Source organism: Scyliorhinus canicula, chromosome 15 (assembly GCF_902713615.1).
Source record: "Scyliorhinus canicula chromosome 15, sScyCan1.1, whole genome shotgun sequence".
Classification (NCBI taxonomy): Eukaryota; Metazoa; Chordata; class Chondrichthyes; order Carcharhiniformes; family Scyliorhinidae; genus Scyliorhinus; species Scyliorhinus canicula.
Genome location: NC_052160.1, coordinates 96,638,083 through 96,653,402, shown reverse-complemented (window position 1 = coordinate 96,653,402; position 15,320 = coordinate 96,638,083). Strand labels below are relative to the sequence as shown.

General features: G+C 47.8%; 1 protein-coding gene across 8 annotated transcripts in view; it reads right to left on the bottom strand.

The window, feature by feature from the left end:
• pacsin1b (protein kinase C and casein kinase substrate in neurons 1b) overlaps positions 1-15,320 on the bottom strand; it is a 372,157-nt gene that overhangs the window by 24,943 nt on the left and 331,894 nt on the right. For all 8 annotated transcript variants that reach the window (XM_038820244.1, XM_038820242.1, XM_038820248.1 and 5 more), the window contains one exon: positions 9,914-10,089. In XM_038820244.1, the coding sequence (XP_038676172.1) occupies positions 9,914-10,089 (176 nt within the window). The remainder of the gene's footprint in view (positions 1-9,913; positions 10,090-15,320) is intronic.

Below are 15,320 nucleotides of genomic sequence, written 5' to 3'. Positions count from 1 at the left end.
AGGAAGGCAAGGGGGGCATCTATGAGTATGGGGAGAAAGCGAGTAAAATGCTGGCACACCAACTGCGAAAGAGGGCAGCGGCCAGGGAAATCGAGGGAGTAAAGAATAAGAAGGGTAACATGGCCTTGGATCCAGGTGGGATAAACGGTGTCTTTAAGGAGTTCTATAGTAAGCTATACGAGTAAGAGCCCCCGACGGGAGCGGAAGGGATGAGGCAATGTTTGGACCAGTTGAGGGACTGGGGGTCCAAATCGAATTGGAGGAGATTGTCAAGGGTAGAGGGCACGCAATCGGGTAAAGCCCCGGGAAGGGACGGTTACCAGGTAGAATTCTGTGAGAAATTTCTGGAAATACTGAGCCCACTCCTGATGAGGACCTTCAATGAGGCTAGAGAGAAAGGAACCCTCCCCCAACAATGTCACAGGCCTTGATCTCACTCATTCTTAAACGAGGGAAGGACCCGGAACATTGCGAGTCATACAGGCCAATTTCGCTTTTAAACGTGGATGCCAAATTGCTAGCTAAGATTCTGGCCACAAGAATTGAGGATTGCATCCCAGGAGTGATAGAGGAAGACCAGACTGGGTTTGTTAAAGGTAGACAACTCAATACCAATGTCCGGAGACTTTTGAATATTATGATGCCCTCAGAGGGAGGGGAGGTGGAGGTAGTAACAGCGATGGACGTAGAGAAAGCCTTTGACCGGGTGGAATGGGAGTACCTCTGGGAAATGCTGGGGAGGTTCGGGTTTGGTGAGGGTTTTATTGGCTGGGTGAAATTGCTGTACCAGCCGCCTGTAGCAAGTTTATGTACAAACTGGCTGAGATTGGGGTACTTCGAGCTTCACCGTGGAACGAGGCAGGGGTGTCCCCTCTCCCTGTTACTATTTGCCCCAGCTATAGAACCACTAGCTATGGCGCTGAGAGCCTCGAGGAACTGGCGGGGACTGGTTTGGGGAGGGGGGGGTGGAACATCGGGTCTCGATATACGCGGATGATTTGCTCCTGTACATTTTGGACCCTGTGGAGGGGATGGGAGAGGTTCTGCGGTTCCTGAGGGATTTTGGTAGTTTTTCAGGGTACAAACTGAACATGGAAAAGTGCGAGTTGTTTGTGATCCAGGCCAAGGGCAGGAGGAGACACTGAAAGAGCTGCCGCTCAGGATGGTAGAGAATAATTTTCGTTACCTGGGTATACAGGTGACCAGGAAATGGGATGCCCTGCACAGGCTCAACCTGATCCTGTTGGTGGAGAAAATGGAAGGGGACTTTAAAAGTTGGGACATGCTCCGGCTCTCACTCGCAGGGAGGGTGCAGACCGTGAAAATGACTGACCTCGCCTGATTTTTGTTTGTCATTCAGTGCCTCCCCATCTTCATCCCCGAGGACTTTTTTAAGCGGGTGAGTAGGATCATTTCGGGCGACACTGCGGATCTGGGGACAGTGGAGGAGGTACAAGAAGGTGGCGGGAGCGTCGGTCTGGACTCCGATATGTAACAACCACAGGTTTGTCCCAGGTAGGATGGATGGTGGATTCCAGTGGGCAGGCATCAGAAGGATGGGAGATCTGATCTGTTCATAGACGGAAGCTTTCCCAGTTTGAAGGCGCTAGAGGTCAAATTTAATCTGCCACCAGGAAACGCCTTTAAATATCTGCAAGTACGAGCCTTCCTGAAAAAATAGGTAGTGGCCTTTCCGACGCTGCCGCCACTGAGGATACAGGACAGGGTGGTCTCCAGCACCTGGGTGAGGGAGGGTACGGTGTCGGATATCTACCAGGAACTACAGGAGGCGGAGGAAACCCCGGTGGAGGAGCACAACGGCAAGTGGGAGGAGGAGCTAGGTGAGGAGTTGGAAGTGGGTCTGTGGGCAGAGGCCCTGGGCAGGGTTAATTCCTCCTCATCATGTGCCAGGCTCAGTCTAATTCAATTTAAGATGGTCCATTGAGCACACATGACGGCAGCGAGAATGAGCAAGTTTTTTGGGATAGAAGTCAGTTGTATGAGGTGCAAGGGCAGCCCTGCAAACCATGTCCACATGTTTTGGGCATGCCCAGAGCTTAGAGAGTTCTGGCAAGGGTTCGCGAGGGCAATGTCCATGGTGCTTAACACACGGGTGGTGCCGAGCCCAGAGATAGCGATCTTTGGAGTGTCAGAACACCCGGGAGTTCTCTTTTTGTACTATGTTAATGTTCACTCTAGTTTGTTTTGTTATTATTGTTACTATAGTTTTATTATGAAAAATTCTGCAAAACCTTAAAATACTTTTTAAAAAAAAATAATTTCTTCACAGACACTTGGTTCTGTAACCAGCAGTTTGCAGCTGTTAATGGATGAAGAGATATTCTACTACTAACGCACCTATTGGCTAGAATTCTCCGGCCGTTCGCCGGCGACGGGATTTCCTGGTCCCACCGGCAGTGCACTCCTGCCCACTGTTTTCCCGGCGGTGTGGGGTTGTTTCAATGAGAATTCCCATTCATAGCAGTGGGAGAAGGGAATTGTGCTGGATGTGAATGGGGCTGGTTTAGATTTAGCACAGTGGGCTAAACAGCTAGCTTGTAATGCAGAACAATGCCAGCAGTGCGGGGTTCAATTCCCATACCAGCCTCCCCGAACAGGTGCCGGAATGTGGCAACAAGGGGCTTTTCATAATAACTTCATTGAAGCCTACTTGTGACAATAAGCGATTAATATTGTATTACATTTGTGAATGTATTATGTATTCTCTATTCCCTATTATGTATTCTCATGTACTTTCTTGAATTCTGTTCAATTCCCTTTCTTCCAATGTACTGAATGATCTGTTGAGCTGCTTGCAGAAAAATACTTTTCACTGTACCTCGGTACACGTGACAATAAACAAATCCAATCCAATCCAATCCAATCCAATGACACGCAGCTTCCCGCTGCCAAGAAACATGCAGCTGGGAGGCTGGAGGATCTCACAAATTGTCTCTGATGAAAATGACACTAGCGTGCCCATTTCAGATTTTATAATTTAGATATTCTCTTTGTCAAGACAGTACAAAAGGGTTTGTTAATCAGTGTGCCCTTGGAAAATCATCAAGACACTTGACTTTCAATAAACTGGCCCAGATTTCACTGCCAGCAGTGCAGTGACTGTGGCAAGGTGCACAGTGGTTAGCAGTGGGTTTGAATCCGACCTTGGGTGACTGTCTGTATGGAGTTTGTACAATCTCTGCGTGTAGGATTTCCCCCTACAGTCCAAGGATGTGCAGATTAGGTGGACTGGACGAATAGCCTCCTTCAGCACTGTAGGGATTCTATGATTTGCTGCTGATCTGGAAGAAAACTGCTCTTAAAGATCTAGCGACCTTCTCGGGCACAGATTCACATTTCCCAGATGTTAGTTTGAATCTGGCACCAAGTAAAAGGAATCTCCAGGCATCCAGCAATGATAGATGAAGCAGGTTTGTAAGCCTACTTGTGACACTAATTATTATTATAAATGCAGGATAAGAAGTCAATCAGGTTGTAATTTTAAAAAAACGTCCAACATCAAACTGGGAAGTGAACACACTGACCTTTCCACTTTTAATTATATTTTAAATTGACAAATAAATTGTGACATTCACATTTGCTTAAGAAATATTATAAACCAAATTTCAAAAAATAGTTTTGAATAATAATAATAATCTTTATTGTCACAAGTAGGCTTACATTAACAGTGCAATGAAGTTACTGTGAAAGGCCCCAGTCGCCACATTCTGGCACCTGTTTGGGTAGACAGAGGGAGAATTCAGAATGTCCAAATTACCTAACAGCACTTCTTTCAGGACTTGTGGGAGGAAACCGAAGCACCCGGCGGGAACACACGCAAACACAGGGAGAACATGCAGACTCTACAGAGATAGTGACCCAAGCGGGAATCGAACCTGGGACCCCGGCACTGTGAAGTAACAGTGCTAACCGCTGTATTTTAATCATATGGAGAAATGTGAATTCAACAAATACTGTATAAAGTTAGTTTTTCAGGGGCAGCGAGGCTGTTCAGCAGTAATTATGTCATTAAATAATAATAATCATCTTTTATTGTAACAAGTATGAAGTTACTGTGAAAAGCCCCTAGTCGCCACATTCTGGCGCCTGTTCGGGTAAGCTGGTACGGGAATTGAACCCACGCTGCTGGTCTTGTTCAGCATTACAAGCCAGCTCTCTAGCCCCTAGTTTAATTCCTTCAACATGTAACTTTCCCCAGGGTTTTTACAGCACAACTGATAGCGTAATTTGGTGGGGTCCTCGTCAGTGCTTTTTCTCAATTGCAGTCTGCATACCGGTACAAAAACATACAATCATTGAAAGAATCTTCTGAATTTCTGCTTTGAGCTGAAGTTGTGCAGACTCCAGAAACTACTGTCAGTTTCAGAGGAGGAACGGCAGAGACTGCTGATTGTTGCATCCTTATGATGGCTGCTGAATCTGGGTCATTATTTTAAAAAAATTATTTTTTTGCCTGCAAGACATCATTTTATTACCTCGATACATATGCACTCACGGACCCCAAAATATTTGAAGCAGCCACTAGGGGCTTTTCACAGTAACCTCATTGAAGCTTACTTGTGACAATAAGTGATTTTCATTTCATTTTCATTTCAAGAGGCATACAAGTAACTTGGGATTAAAGATTCCTCCTACTGTGAGAAATATACTTGGCCTGTTTCCAGCAAAGTGAAGGATCTTGGGAGGGAATCAAAAGGGCGCATTCATGTTCCAACACTTGGTAACATGTGACACAGATAACCAACCTGTTGTACTTAATTTTGCTTTTCCAGGATGTGTTCTCTGCAACAATTACCCTCCAGTATGAGGTTCATCGAGAAGATATTAACACTATTACACTCAGTGAGCGGGATTTACTGGTTGTTTACGCTGGTGGGATATTACAGTCCCACAACGGCGCACAGGTTTTCCAGCAATGAGGGGTGCAGTCACTGGAAATCCCGTTGACGACGGCGCAACCTGTAAATCAGGTTGGTCGGTAAATCCCACCCAATATCCTATTTATTGTACATAGAAACCTCATATCTCACTCCTGCTGACTTATATCTCTGCAACATCGTCTGCCTCCATCTCACCACAGCCTCTTTGCTGCTGTTAGTCATTCCCAAATTAGACTTTCCTTGAACTCCAAACTCCACCCTCTTAAGTTAAAGTTTGCCCAAAATGCTACTGCACATATCCTGTCCCACACTAAGAGCTGCTCACTCATCACTCTCATCCTTACTGATCTACAATTGTTCTTCATTGTCCAAGGCCACAATTTTAAAATCAACCATTGACAAAGCTGTGCATGGCCTCACCCTGTTTCATGCTTGTTCTGTGGCCTTCTATTGTTTTAATTTTTTTTTAAAGAGTACCCAATTATTATTATTTTTCAGTTAAGGGACAATTTAGACTGGCCAATCCACCTAATTTACACATCTTGTGGGGGTGAAACCCATGCAGATATGGGGAGAATGTGCAAACTCCACACGGACAGTGACCCAGGGCAGGGATTCGAACCCGGGTCCTCAGCACCGCAGTCGCAGTGCTAACTACCGCGCCACATGCTGCCCCCCTAATTATTTGTTTCCAATTAAGGGGCAATTTAGCGTGGCCAATCCACCTAACCTGCACACCTTTGGGTTGTGGGAGTGAAATCCACGCAGACACGGGGAGAATGTGCAAACTCCACGAGGACAGTGGCCTTCTATTCTTATCGGTGTCCTGTACCTGTGCGATACCTCCCTATCCAATGCTGCCCAGCAACTCCCACTTTCTACACCCCCACACACCCCCGCCCCCTTTCAGCCCGCCTTTGAACGTCCTTCCTAAAACCTCTACATCATTTTATGCCACATTTGAGAACCTTCTCTAAAAGTATTCAGCAAATTTTAAACAACACCTTCATCAGTATTTATCATCCATGCAATCAAATAATAATAATTGCACTTAAGTGAATTTGTCCTGTTCTCGTATTCCAATCTTTGGAAATATCTGGAGATGTTTCTTATTTTGATCCATTTGTAATACCTGTTCAAGAAACAATTTGGTCATTTATTATTTTTCTTTATTAATTAGTTCAGGTATTTGGCTGAATTGTAACAAGCAGGAACATGTGGGCTTGGAATCAGGCTGGGGTGGAGGAAATTGACATCATGACATTGCAATTGTGAGAAAAATAACTCCAACTTGCCAAATTCTGAATTTCACTGCTGCACATTAGGTTGCATGCTAGAAAATCTACCTTTTTATTATTTTATGGGATGTGGGTGTTACTGATAAGGTCAACACTTGTTGCCCATCTCTAACTGCCCTTGAACTGAGTAGTTTGCTAGGCCATTTCAGACGGCAATTAAGAGTCGATCACATCTTCGTACTTTGTTGTACTCATGGAGGGGAGACGGTGGCACAGTGGTAATGTCACTGGACTAGTATTCAAGAGGCCCAGGCTCTGGAGACATTGGTCCAAATTCATTTAATTAATCTGGAATATAAAGCTAGTCTCAGTAATAGTAACCATGACAACTATCATCAATTGTTGTAAAAACCCATCTGATTCACTGTGAAGGAAATCTGCCATCCCTACCTGGTCTGACCTACATGTGACTCCATACCTTGTCCAATCCTGTTAATGCTTTTCAAAGTTCTGCTATTTCATCTTTTATAATAGTATCTAGCATCTTCCCCACTACTGATGTCAGGCCAATTGATCAGTAATTCTCCCTTTTATTCCCTCCCCTTTTAAATAGTGAGGTTACATTTGCGACCTTCCAGTTGATTTACTCATTTATCATGAGAGATTGGGCATTCTAAGATTTCTGAGACTCAATATTCTGCAACGATTTCACCAAAGACATTTGGGCATCACAAAAGATCAAGCCAAAGCAAGATATTCTGTTTGGTGGCCAGGTATCTCAAAGTCATTGGAAGAGATAATATAAAACTGTAATACTTGTTCTATTCATTGTCAAGAGACAAGAAAACCATTGATGTCACCTTTCTTTCCATCAAGACCATGGGAATATCTTTGGATGAGCCTCTTAGAAGACAGAGGATAGATTTTCTAGGACATAGTGAACTACTACTCCATGATGAATAGAAGTCGAGCAACTGTAGGGTCACACTTCTGAATCAATGATTACATTGCTGAAGGAGATATTTGAAAAACATGGAATCCCAGACACAAAAAACAGAAAATGGCAGAAAAGCTTAGCAAGTCATGGAGAAAAACAGGGTCAATGCTTGGAGCCCATGCTTCTTCAGAGCAAGGAATATCAGGCCTTGTAATTCTGGACAATAGACTGCAATTTTCCAATGAATACTTTAAAGAGTTCATAGCATTGCATGGATTTGCTCACACAACTAGTTCCCAAGCCAATGGTGAAACTTCCGAGTGTGTACAGTGGAAGCATTGCTGAAGAAGACGACTGACATCCAACTTGCACTCTGAACTGCACCAAAATAGTTTAGCACCATGTGAACTCCTAATGGGAAGACGACAGAGAACTCCCTACTCACACACAAACTCATATCACATGTACAAGTTGCTGACATGGACAAGTTGAGAAAGAAAGATGATGAATATTATTTGAGCCAGGTATGGAACTATAACAAACATCATTGTGCAAGTGTAGGCCATTTAAGGGGACAGGCTCCATGGACCAGGTGACCAGCTCATGACCAATCGCACAGGAGCGCACGAACCCTGGTTAATAGGGAGTTTAGCAGGGCCCTGAGAGCCAAACCCTGGACAGTGTGGACCAGAGAGCCGAAGTGTTAAGACCTGTTGCATAGTGCTCTGTGCCTGTTACTTAACTACTTTTGCCTTTCATCAATAAACTCCTTTGTTAACTACTGGATGCAAAGGTTTCCAACTCCTCAACAAAGGCAATGTCACTTTGTTCAGATCTTGCCACTGGGATCAGATCTTGGACGGGAGAACTTCTACGAGCACGGGGAAAAGGCTGGCCACCTACTGGCTCACCAGCTGAGAAAGTAGGTAGTCACGAGGGAGATAGCGATGAAACGGTTCCTTGATGGACTGGACATGTCAGTTGTGGGGAACGATAGGCAGGAGGAGCTGGAAGCACCAGTAGGACTGGGAGAGATCATGGAGAGTATCAGTTCCATGCAGGCGGGAAAGGCGCTGGGACCCGACTTCAATAAGAAATTTGCACCAGCCCTGGCCCCACACCTGTGGGACATGTTCGCAGACTCACTAGCGAAGGACACCCTGCATCCTACGCTAACTGGACAGCCTTCTTCAAGTGGGGGGGTGAGGGTGGAGTCATGCCCGAGAGCGGCAGTCTTCAGGGTTTCGGAGCAGCCAGTCCTTCATACAGGGAAGAGAGCCACACTCTGGATTTTGCATCCCTAATCGTACGCTGGAGAACCCTGCTCAGCTGGTGATTTGCCGCACCACCCAAGGCTTCAGACTGGCTGGCAGACCTGGCGGAATTTCTCCATCTGGAGAAGATCAAGCACATCATCTGAGGGTCGGAAGAGGGCTTCCACAAAGCATGGGAGCCATTCATTAGCCTGTTCCAAAACCTGTTTGAGGCAAACAGCGACTAGAAAGAGGGGGGGGGGGAGGGGGGGGGGGGGGGGAGAGAGAGAGAGAGAGAGAGAGAGAGAGAGAGAGAGAGAGAGAGAGAGAGAGAGAGAGAGAGAGAGAAAGAGAAAGACAAGGGAGGCCATGCACAAGAGACAAAGGGCGGAGGGTGGTGGGGAGAGAAAGAAGGCACCTTCTGTGTACCCAAACAGGTGCCAGAATGTGGCGACTAGGAGCTTTTCACAGTAACTTCATTGCAGTGTTAATGTAAGACTACTTGTGACAATAAAGATTATTACTATAGTATTATAAAACAAAGCATATGGGGCGAGGGGAGGAGGGGAAGAGCCATGCAGGACCACCCCCCCAATAGCAAACACCAAAGAATAACTCCCCCAGTTGGGGGGGGGGGGGCATGAAACATGCCTCCAGCAGGGGAAGGGGGAGGGGAACCGCTTGTAAAACTGTTGTACATGGACACAAATCGGCTTGTAAACATCAGACACACTTGAGCTGCTACTTTGTAAACACCATGTGCTTTACATGTTAAACTGTTTAAGATGAAAACGACAATAAAAATATTTTTTTTAAAAAGGGAGAGAGAAAATAAGTTGAAAATAATGTCATCAGATATGGTATAGCAGTAGAGTAAAAGACCGCAGTTCCAGTTCTGTGAAAGATAAATTTAGAACAGAGATTAAGACAGATATCCTTGCAAAAGCAAAATACTGTTGATGCTGGTAGTCTGAAATAAAAACAAAGTACTCAGCAGGTCTGGCAACATCTGTGGAGATAGAAACAGTTGATGTTTCAGGTCCATCACCTTTCATCAGAACTGATGTTCATTAGGAGGGCAGCACGGTGGCAAAGTGGTTAGCACTGCTGCCTCATGGCACCGAGAACCCAGGTTCGATCCCGGCCCTGGGTCACTGTCCATGTGGAGTTTGCACGTTCTCCCTGTGTTTGCGTGGGTTTCGCCCTCACAACCCAAAGATGTGCAGAGTAGGTGGATTAGCCACGCTAAATTGCCCCTTAATTGGCAAAAATGAATTGGGTACTCTAAATTTAAAAAAAACTGATGTTCATCAGACATGAAATGTTAACTTTATTTTTCCCTCTACTGCTGCTGCCTGACTTAGGAAGCATTTCCAGTTCTGTTTTTATGCCAGATAGAATGGACTTCTTTTAAAAATAGTTGGACATTGTTGTGGGTAAACAGCGCTGCTCTTCTGGGAAGGAGACATCAAATAGCTGAAAATCCATTCTCATCCCAACTTATCTAGTAAGCATTTTTTTTAAAAATGAGACATGAGTTTGAATATTTAGGTGATGGATTAAGTATCTCTAATTGATACTCACTTATTGTTTTCAGTGAGGTTTAGGTGTCGTTTGATGTCCTGAAGCACTTCCCTGAAGAAACCCAGCCGTTTCTCCTCAAACTGCTGGCACTGTTCAAACACTTGCTCCATATTCTCCATGTACTGTGGTGTACATTTACTTAATTCATCCAAGGCCTTTTCATACTTCTCTTTTGTCTATACGGACATTGATCCAACATAAATTACAATGATCAACTGTGCATAAAAATCACTATGAACCATCATGCAACATAACCATGCACACAAAGCTAAAAGGAGGCAGTTGGGATTTAACACAAGGTAAATCCAATTAATAAAAGCTGCAGTCTAACTCCTTAAGCCACATTATATTACCTGCCAAGAATTGTCAGTTCTTTTCCCACGGATAAGCCAGTCATTTAACATGGCTACAATGTATTTCAAAGATTTTTGGACATCTTTTGGAGTTGTCATATTCAGTTACCATTGGCTCACCTCTAGAGGGCAACAGTATTACAAAGGAAGCACCAAATGGCCACATCATGATGATGCAAGTACCTGCTTCAGTCTGATACCACACACAAAATAATGGAAGGAATCACCAAACAATGAAGGATTCAGATAACATAATCCTCTTGAGCAGCTTCAGTTATTTGAGCAGATGTTTTGTTCGAAGATGTATATAAATTAGATAATAATACATACAAAATAATTTTGAAAACCCCATTGTGGTTATTAGTGTTCAAGTTTAATCCAATTTATTTTGTAGCTATTCACTCTATTGTAAATAAGATCTTTTTGGGAAAGTTAACCTTCTTTGCCTTGCAAAAACAAATGCTGCCCTAAGATCAGACGTTTTGTATTTATAATGCCGCCAATCAGATTTACATTATTCACTTACAATAGTATGCCCAGTACCATTTATTCACAGCAGGCATCAAATAACATCAGGTTATATTACTGCACCCATCAGCCAATTGCTGCTATTATGCCATAAAGCATCTACAATGAATTGAGGCAAGCCACTCGTGGAATGTTAAGCAAAAAGCCTTCAACGCCATCACATTATAACCTCACAGTTGTTGGCTGGACGGCTGGTTTGTGATGCGGAGCGTTGCCAACAGCACAAGTTTGATTCCTGTATCAGCTATGGTTATTCATGAAGGCCTTGCCTTCACAACCTTGCCCCTTCAGTTAAATGACCACCAATCAGCTCTCAAAAGGGAGAGCAGCCTATGTTCCTCTAGGACTTAGCAACATTTACATTTATTTTTACAGCTGCATAAATGTGGGGATGTATTAACACAAAAAAAAGCAATACTGAGGAAGATAATGTCCTCAATTTTAACTACCATGCCACCTTAAGAAAATTGTAAGAAGTCTTACAACACCAGGTTAAAGTCCAACAGGTTTGTTTTGAATCACTAGCTTTCGGAGCACTGCTCCTTCCTCAGGTGAATCCACACCTGAGGAACGAGCAGTGATCCAAAAGCTAGTGATTCGAAACAAACCTGTTGGACTTTAACCTGGTGAGATACCCTCAATTACGACACAGGAGAGAAGATAGGTAATTCAAAGGCTTTAATCATCTGAGAACTGAACAGCAGCCGAGAAGTGTGCTCATCACATGCTGCCGAGTGAGCCTCATCTTATATACCGTTTCCTGGGAGCGGAGCCAGAGGCGGAGTCCCCCAGGGTTCCAAGCCCGGTCTTAAAGGGGCCAATGCATTAAAGGTAAGGTACCGTTACAGCAGTTACTGATACCATTCATCACATTCACCCCCTGTTTTAAAAAACCCATAGTCCGTCGGGGGTGAAGTGGAGTTATAAGTTCAGTCTTGTGGGTGGTTTGACCGTCCGTGCTGACTTTCTCCGCCCCGGTGGTGGTGCCGTGGATACGGTCGGTTTTGATGGTGGTATATCCGGGAGCACGGTTGACTGAGCCTTTGCCCGCCTTGGAGTGGGGGGGGGGGGGGGGGGGTATCCGGGGTGACTAGGGTGATCGGTGCCGGCGCCGGCTGGGGGGCGCTATGGGGGGGGGGGGCGCTGTCGGGGCCGGCAGTCGGTGCGGGGAGGGGAGCATCGGTGGGGGGGGGGGGGGGTGTCGGTGGGGAAAGCGTCGGGGTCGGTGGTAGAGCCAGCGGGTGCCAGATCTCGCAGGGAGACGGTATCCTGTCTGCCGTCGGGGTGCTCGACGTAGGCGTATTGAGGGTTCACGTGTAGCAGTTGGACCCTCTCGACTATGGGATCCGTTTTATGGCTCCTCACGTGTCTCCGGAGTAGGACTGGTCCCGGAGTCGTCAGCCAACGTGGAAGCAAGACCCCAGAGGTGGACTTCCTGGGGATGACAAACAAACGATTGTGAGGGGTCTCGTTCGTGGCCGTACAGATGAGCGACCTAATGGAATGTAGGGCATCAGGTAGGACCTCTTGCCAGCGGGCGATTGGGAGACTCCTTGACCGTAGGGCTAGAAGGACAGCCTTCCAAACTGTCGCGTTCTCCCTCTCCACTTGCCCGTTTCCCCGCGGGTTATAGTTCATCGTTCTGCTCGAGGCAATGCCCTTGCTGAGCAGATATCGACGCAGCTCATCGCTCATGAACGATGTACCCCGGTCACTGTGGATATAAGCAGGGTAAACCAAACAGTGTGAAGATGCTGTGCAGTGCCTTGATCACGGAGGCCGAGGTCTTATCGGGGCAGGGGACAGCAAAAGGGAAGCGGGAGAACTCAACGATCACGGTGAGGAAATAGATGTTGCGGTCGGTGGACGGGAGGGGCCCTTTGAAGTCCACACTTAGTCGCTCAAAGGGCCCAGAGGCCTTTATCAGGCGGGCCCTGTCTGGTCGATAGAATTACGGTTTGCATTCCGCACAGATCTGGCATGCCTTAGTCATGGCCTTGACCTCCTCTGTGGAGTAGGGTAGGTTGCGGGACTTGATGAAGTGGGCAAGCCGGGTGACCCCCGGGTGGCAGAGGTCATCGTGGATAGCTCTCCGGCGGTCTTTTTGCGCGTTGGTGCACGTGCCGCGGGACAGGGCATCTGGGGGCTCGTTGAGCTTCCCCGGGCGATATTTAATATCGTACGTATAGGTGGAGAGCTCAATCCTCCACCTCAGAATTTTGTCATTCTTTATTTTGCCCCATTGTGCGTTATTGAACATAAAGGCGACCGACCGTTGGTCGGTGACGAGGGTGAACCTCCTACCGGCTAGGTAGTGCCTCCAGTGCCGCACGGCCTCCACTATGGCTTGTGCCTCCTTCTCGACTGCAGAGTGCCGAATTTCCGAGGCGGTGAGGGTTCGGGAGAAGAACGCTACTGGTCTGCCTGCCTGGTTGAGGGAAGCAGCCAGGACGACGTCTGATGCGTCGCTTTCTACTTGGAAGGGAATGGCTTCGTCCACCGCGTGCATGGCGGCCTTGATGATGCCGGCCTTGATACGGCTGAAAGCCGACTGGGCCTCAGCCGTCAGGGGAAAAACCGTGGTCTTAATGAGTGGTCGGGCTTTGTCCGCATATCTGGGGACCCACTGGGCGTAATAGGAGAAAAGCCCCAAGCACCGTTTGAGTGCCTTGAGGCTACGGGGGAGGGGGAGTTCTTTAAGGGGACGCATGCGGTCGGGGTCTGGGCCTAGGACCCCGTTTTCCACGACGTAGCCGAGGATGGCTAGCTGGGTTGTGTGGAACACGCATTTCTCTTTGTTGTACGCGAGGTTGAGGGCCCGGGCAGTCTGGAGGAACTTCCTCAGGTTTGCGTCGTGGTCCTGCTGGTCATGGCCACAGATGGTGACGTTGTCCAAGTACGGGAAGGTAGCCCGTAAGCCGTACTGGTCCACCATTTGATCCATCGCCCTCTGGAAAACGGAGACTCCGTTTGTGACACCAAAAAGGACCCTGAGGAAGTGAAACAGCCGCCCGGCTGCTTCAAAAGCCATGTAGGGGCGGTCCTCTGGGCGGATAGGGAGTTGATGATAGGCCAATTTTAGGTCGACCGTGGAGAATACCCGATACTGGGCAATGTGAGTCACCATTTCTGCTATGCGGGGAAGTGGGTAAGCATCGAGTTGCGTAAAGCGGTTTATGGTCTGGCTATAATCCACTACCATTCGTTGCTTTTCCCCGGAGAGGACTACCAATACTTGAGCCCTCCAAGGGCTGTTGCTGGCCTCTATGACCCCCTCTTTTAGTAGCCGCTGAACCTCTGACTTGATAGAAGTCATGTCTTGGGTACTGTACCGGCGACTCCTAGTGGCGACGGGCTTACAGTCGGGAGTGAGGTTCGCGAAGAGGGGTGGCGCAACTTTGAGTGTCGCCAGGCTGCATACCGTGAGTGGGGGCAGGGGTCCGCCGAACTTCAGTGTCAGGCTCCGGTGGCTGCACTGAAAGTCCAGACCGAACAGTAGGGGGGCGCAGAGTTGAGGGAGGATGTAAAGTTTAAAACGAGTGTATTCAGCGCCTTGAATTGCAAGGTCAGCGACACAATACCCCGTGATTTGTACTGAATGGGACCCAGAGGCGAGGGCGAAAGTTTGGGAGGCGGGGTGGGTGCGCAGAGAGCAGCGTCTTACCGTGTCTGGATGGATAAAGCTCTCCGTGCTCCCGGAGGCGAATAGGCAGTGAATGTCATGGCCGTTGATTCGCACCCGCATCATCGAGTTCCGCAGGTGTTTCGGCCGCGATTGATCGAGCGTGATCGCTCCTAGTTACGGGTAGTCAGAGTCCTCGGTTAAGTCGGACTCACGCCTGGAGTCACAAAATGGCCACCGCCGTCGGTCGCACGTGTCGGGGTTCGAAGATGGCCGCCGCCAAGTTGCCCACTCCCATGACTCGCACGAGGTCGATGACGCGTCGGAGGTGGGCGTGTCCGGCCGCCGTGCGGCCGCGTTGCGGGGCCTGTGAGACCGGGAGCTTGATTTCTGGGCCTGGTGAGGATTTTGTTTGTGGCCTTTGAGGCCAGCCAGGCAGACTTTAGCGAAGTGCCCTTTCTTCCCGCAGTCGTTGCAGATCGATGAGCGGGCCGGGCAACGTTGCCGTGGCTGCTGACCTTGCCCACAGAAATAGCACGGGGAACCCCCGGAGTGAGCGAATCGCCGTACGGCGCAGGCCTGTAGCGTGGCCGAGACTGGAGGGGATCGAGAGGGGTTGGCAAGGTCCGCGGAGTATGTACGGAGGTTACGGTGGGCCGTTTCTAGAGAAGAGGCGAGCGTTACCGTGCCTTGGAGATCCTTTGCCCCGTCTTCTAGGAGCCGCTGCCGGATGTATGAGGACCTGATACCGGACACAAAGGCATCGCGAATATGCAAGTTCATGTGGGCTTCTGCCGTCACTGCTTTATGGTTGCAGTTCCTCGCGAGCGTAGTGAGTCTCTCCACGTACTCGTCCAGAGTTTCCCCGGAACGCTGGCTGCAGGCTGAGAGCAAACGTCTGGCG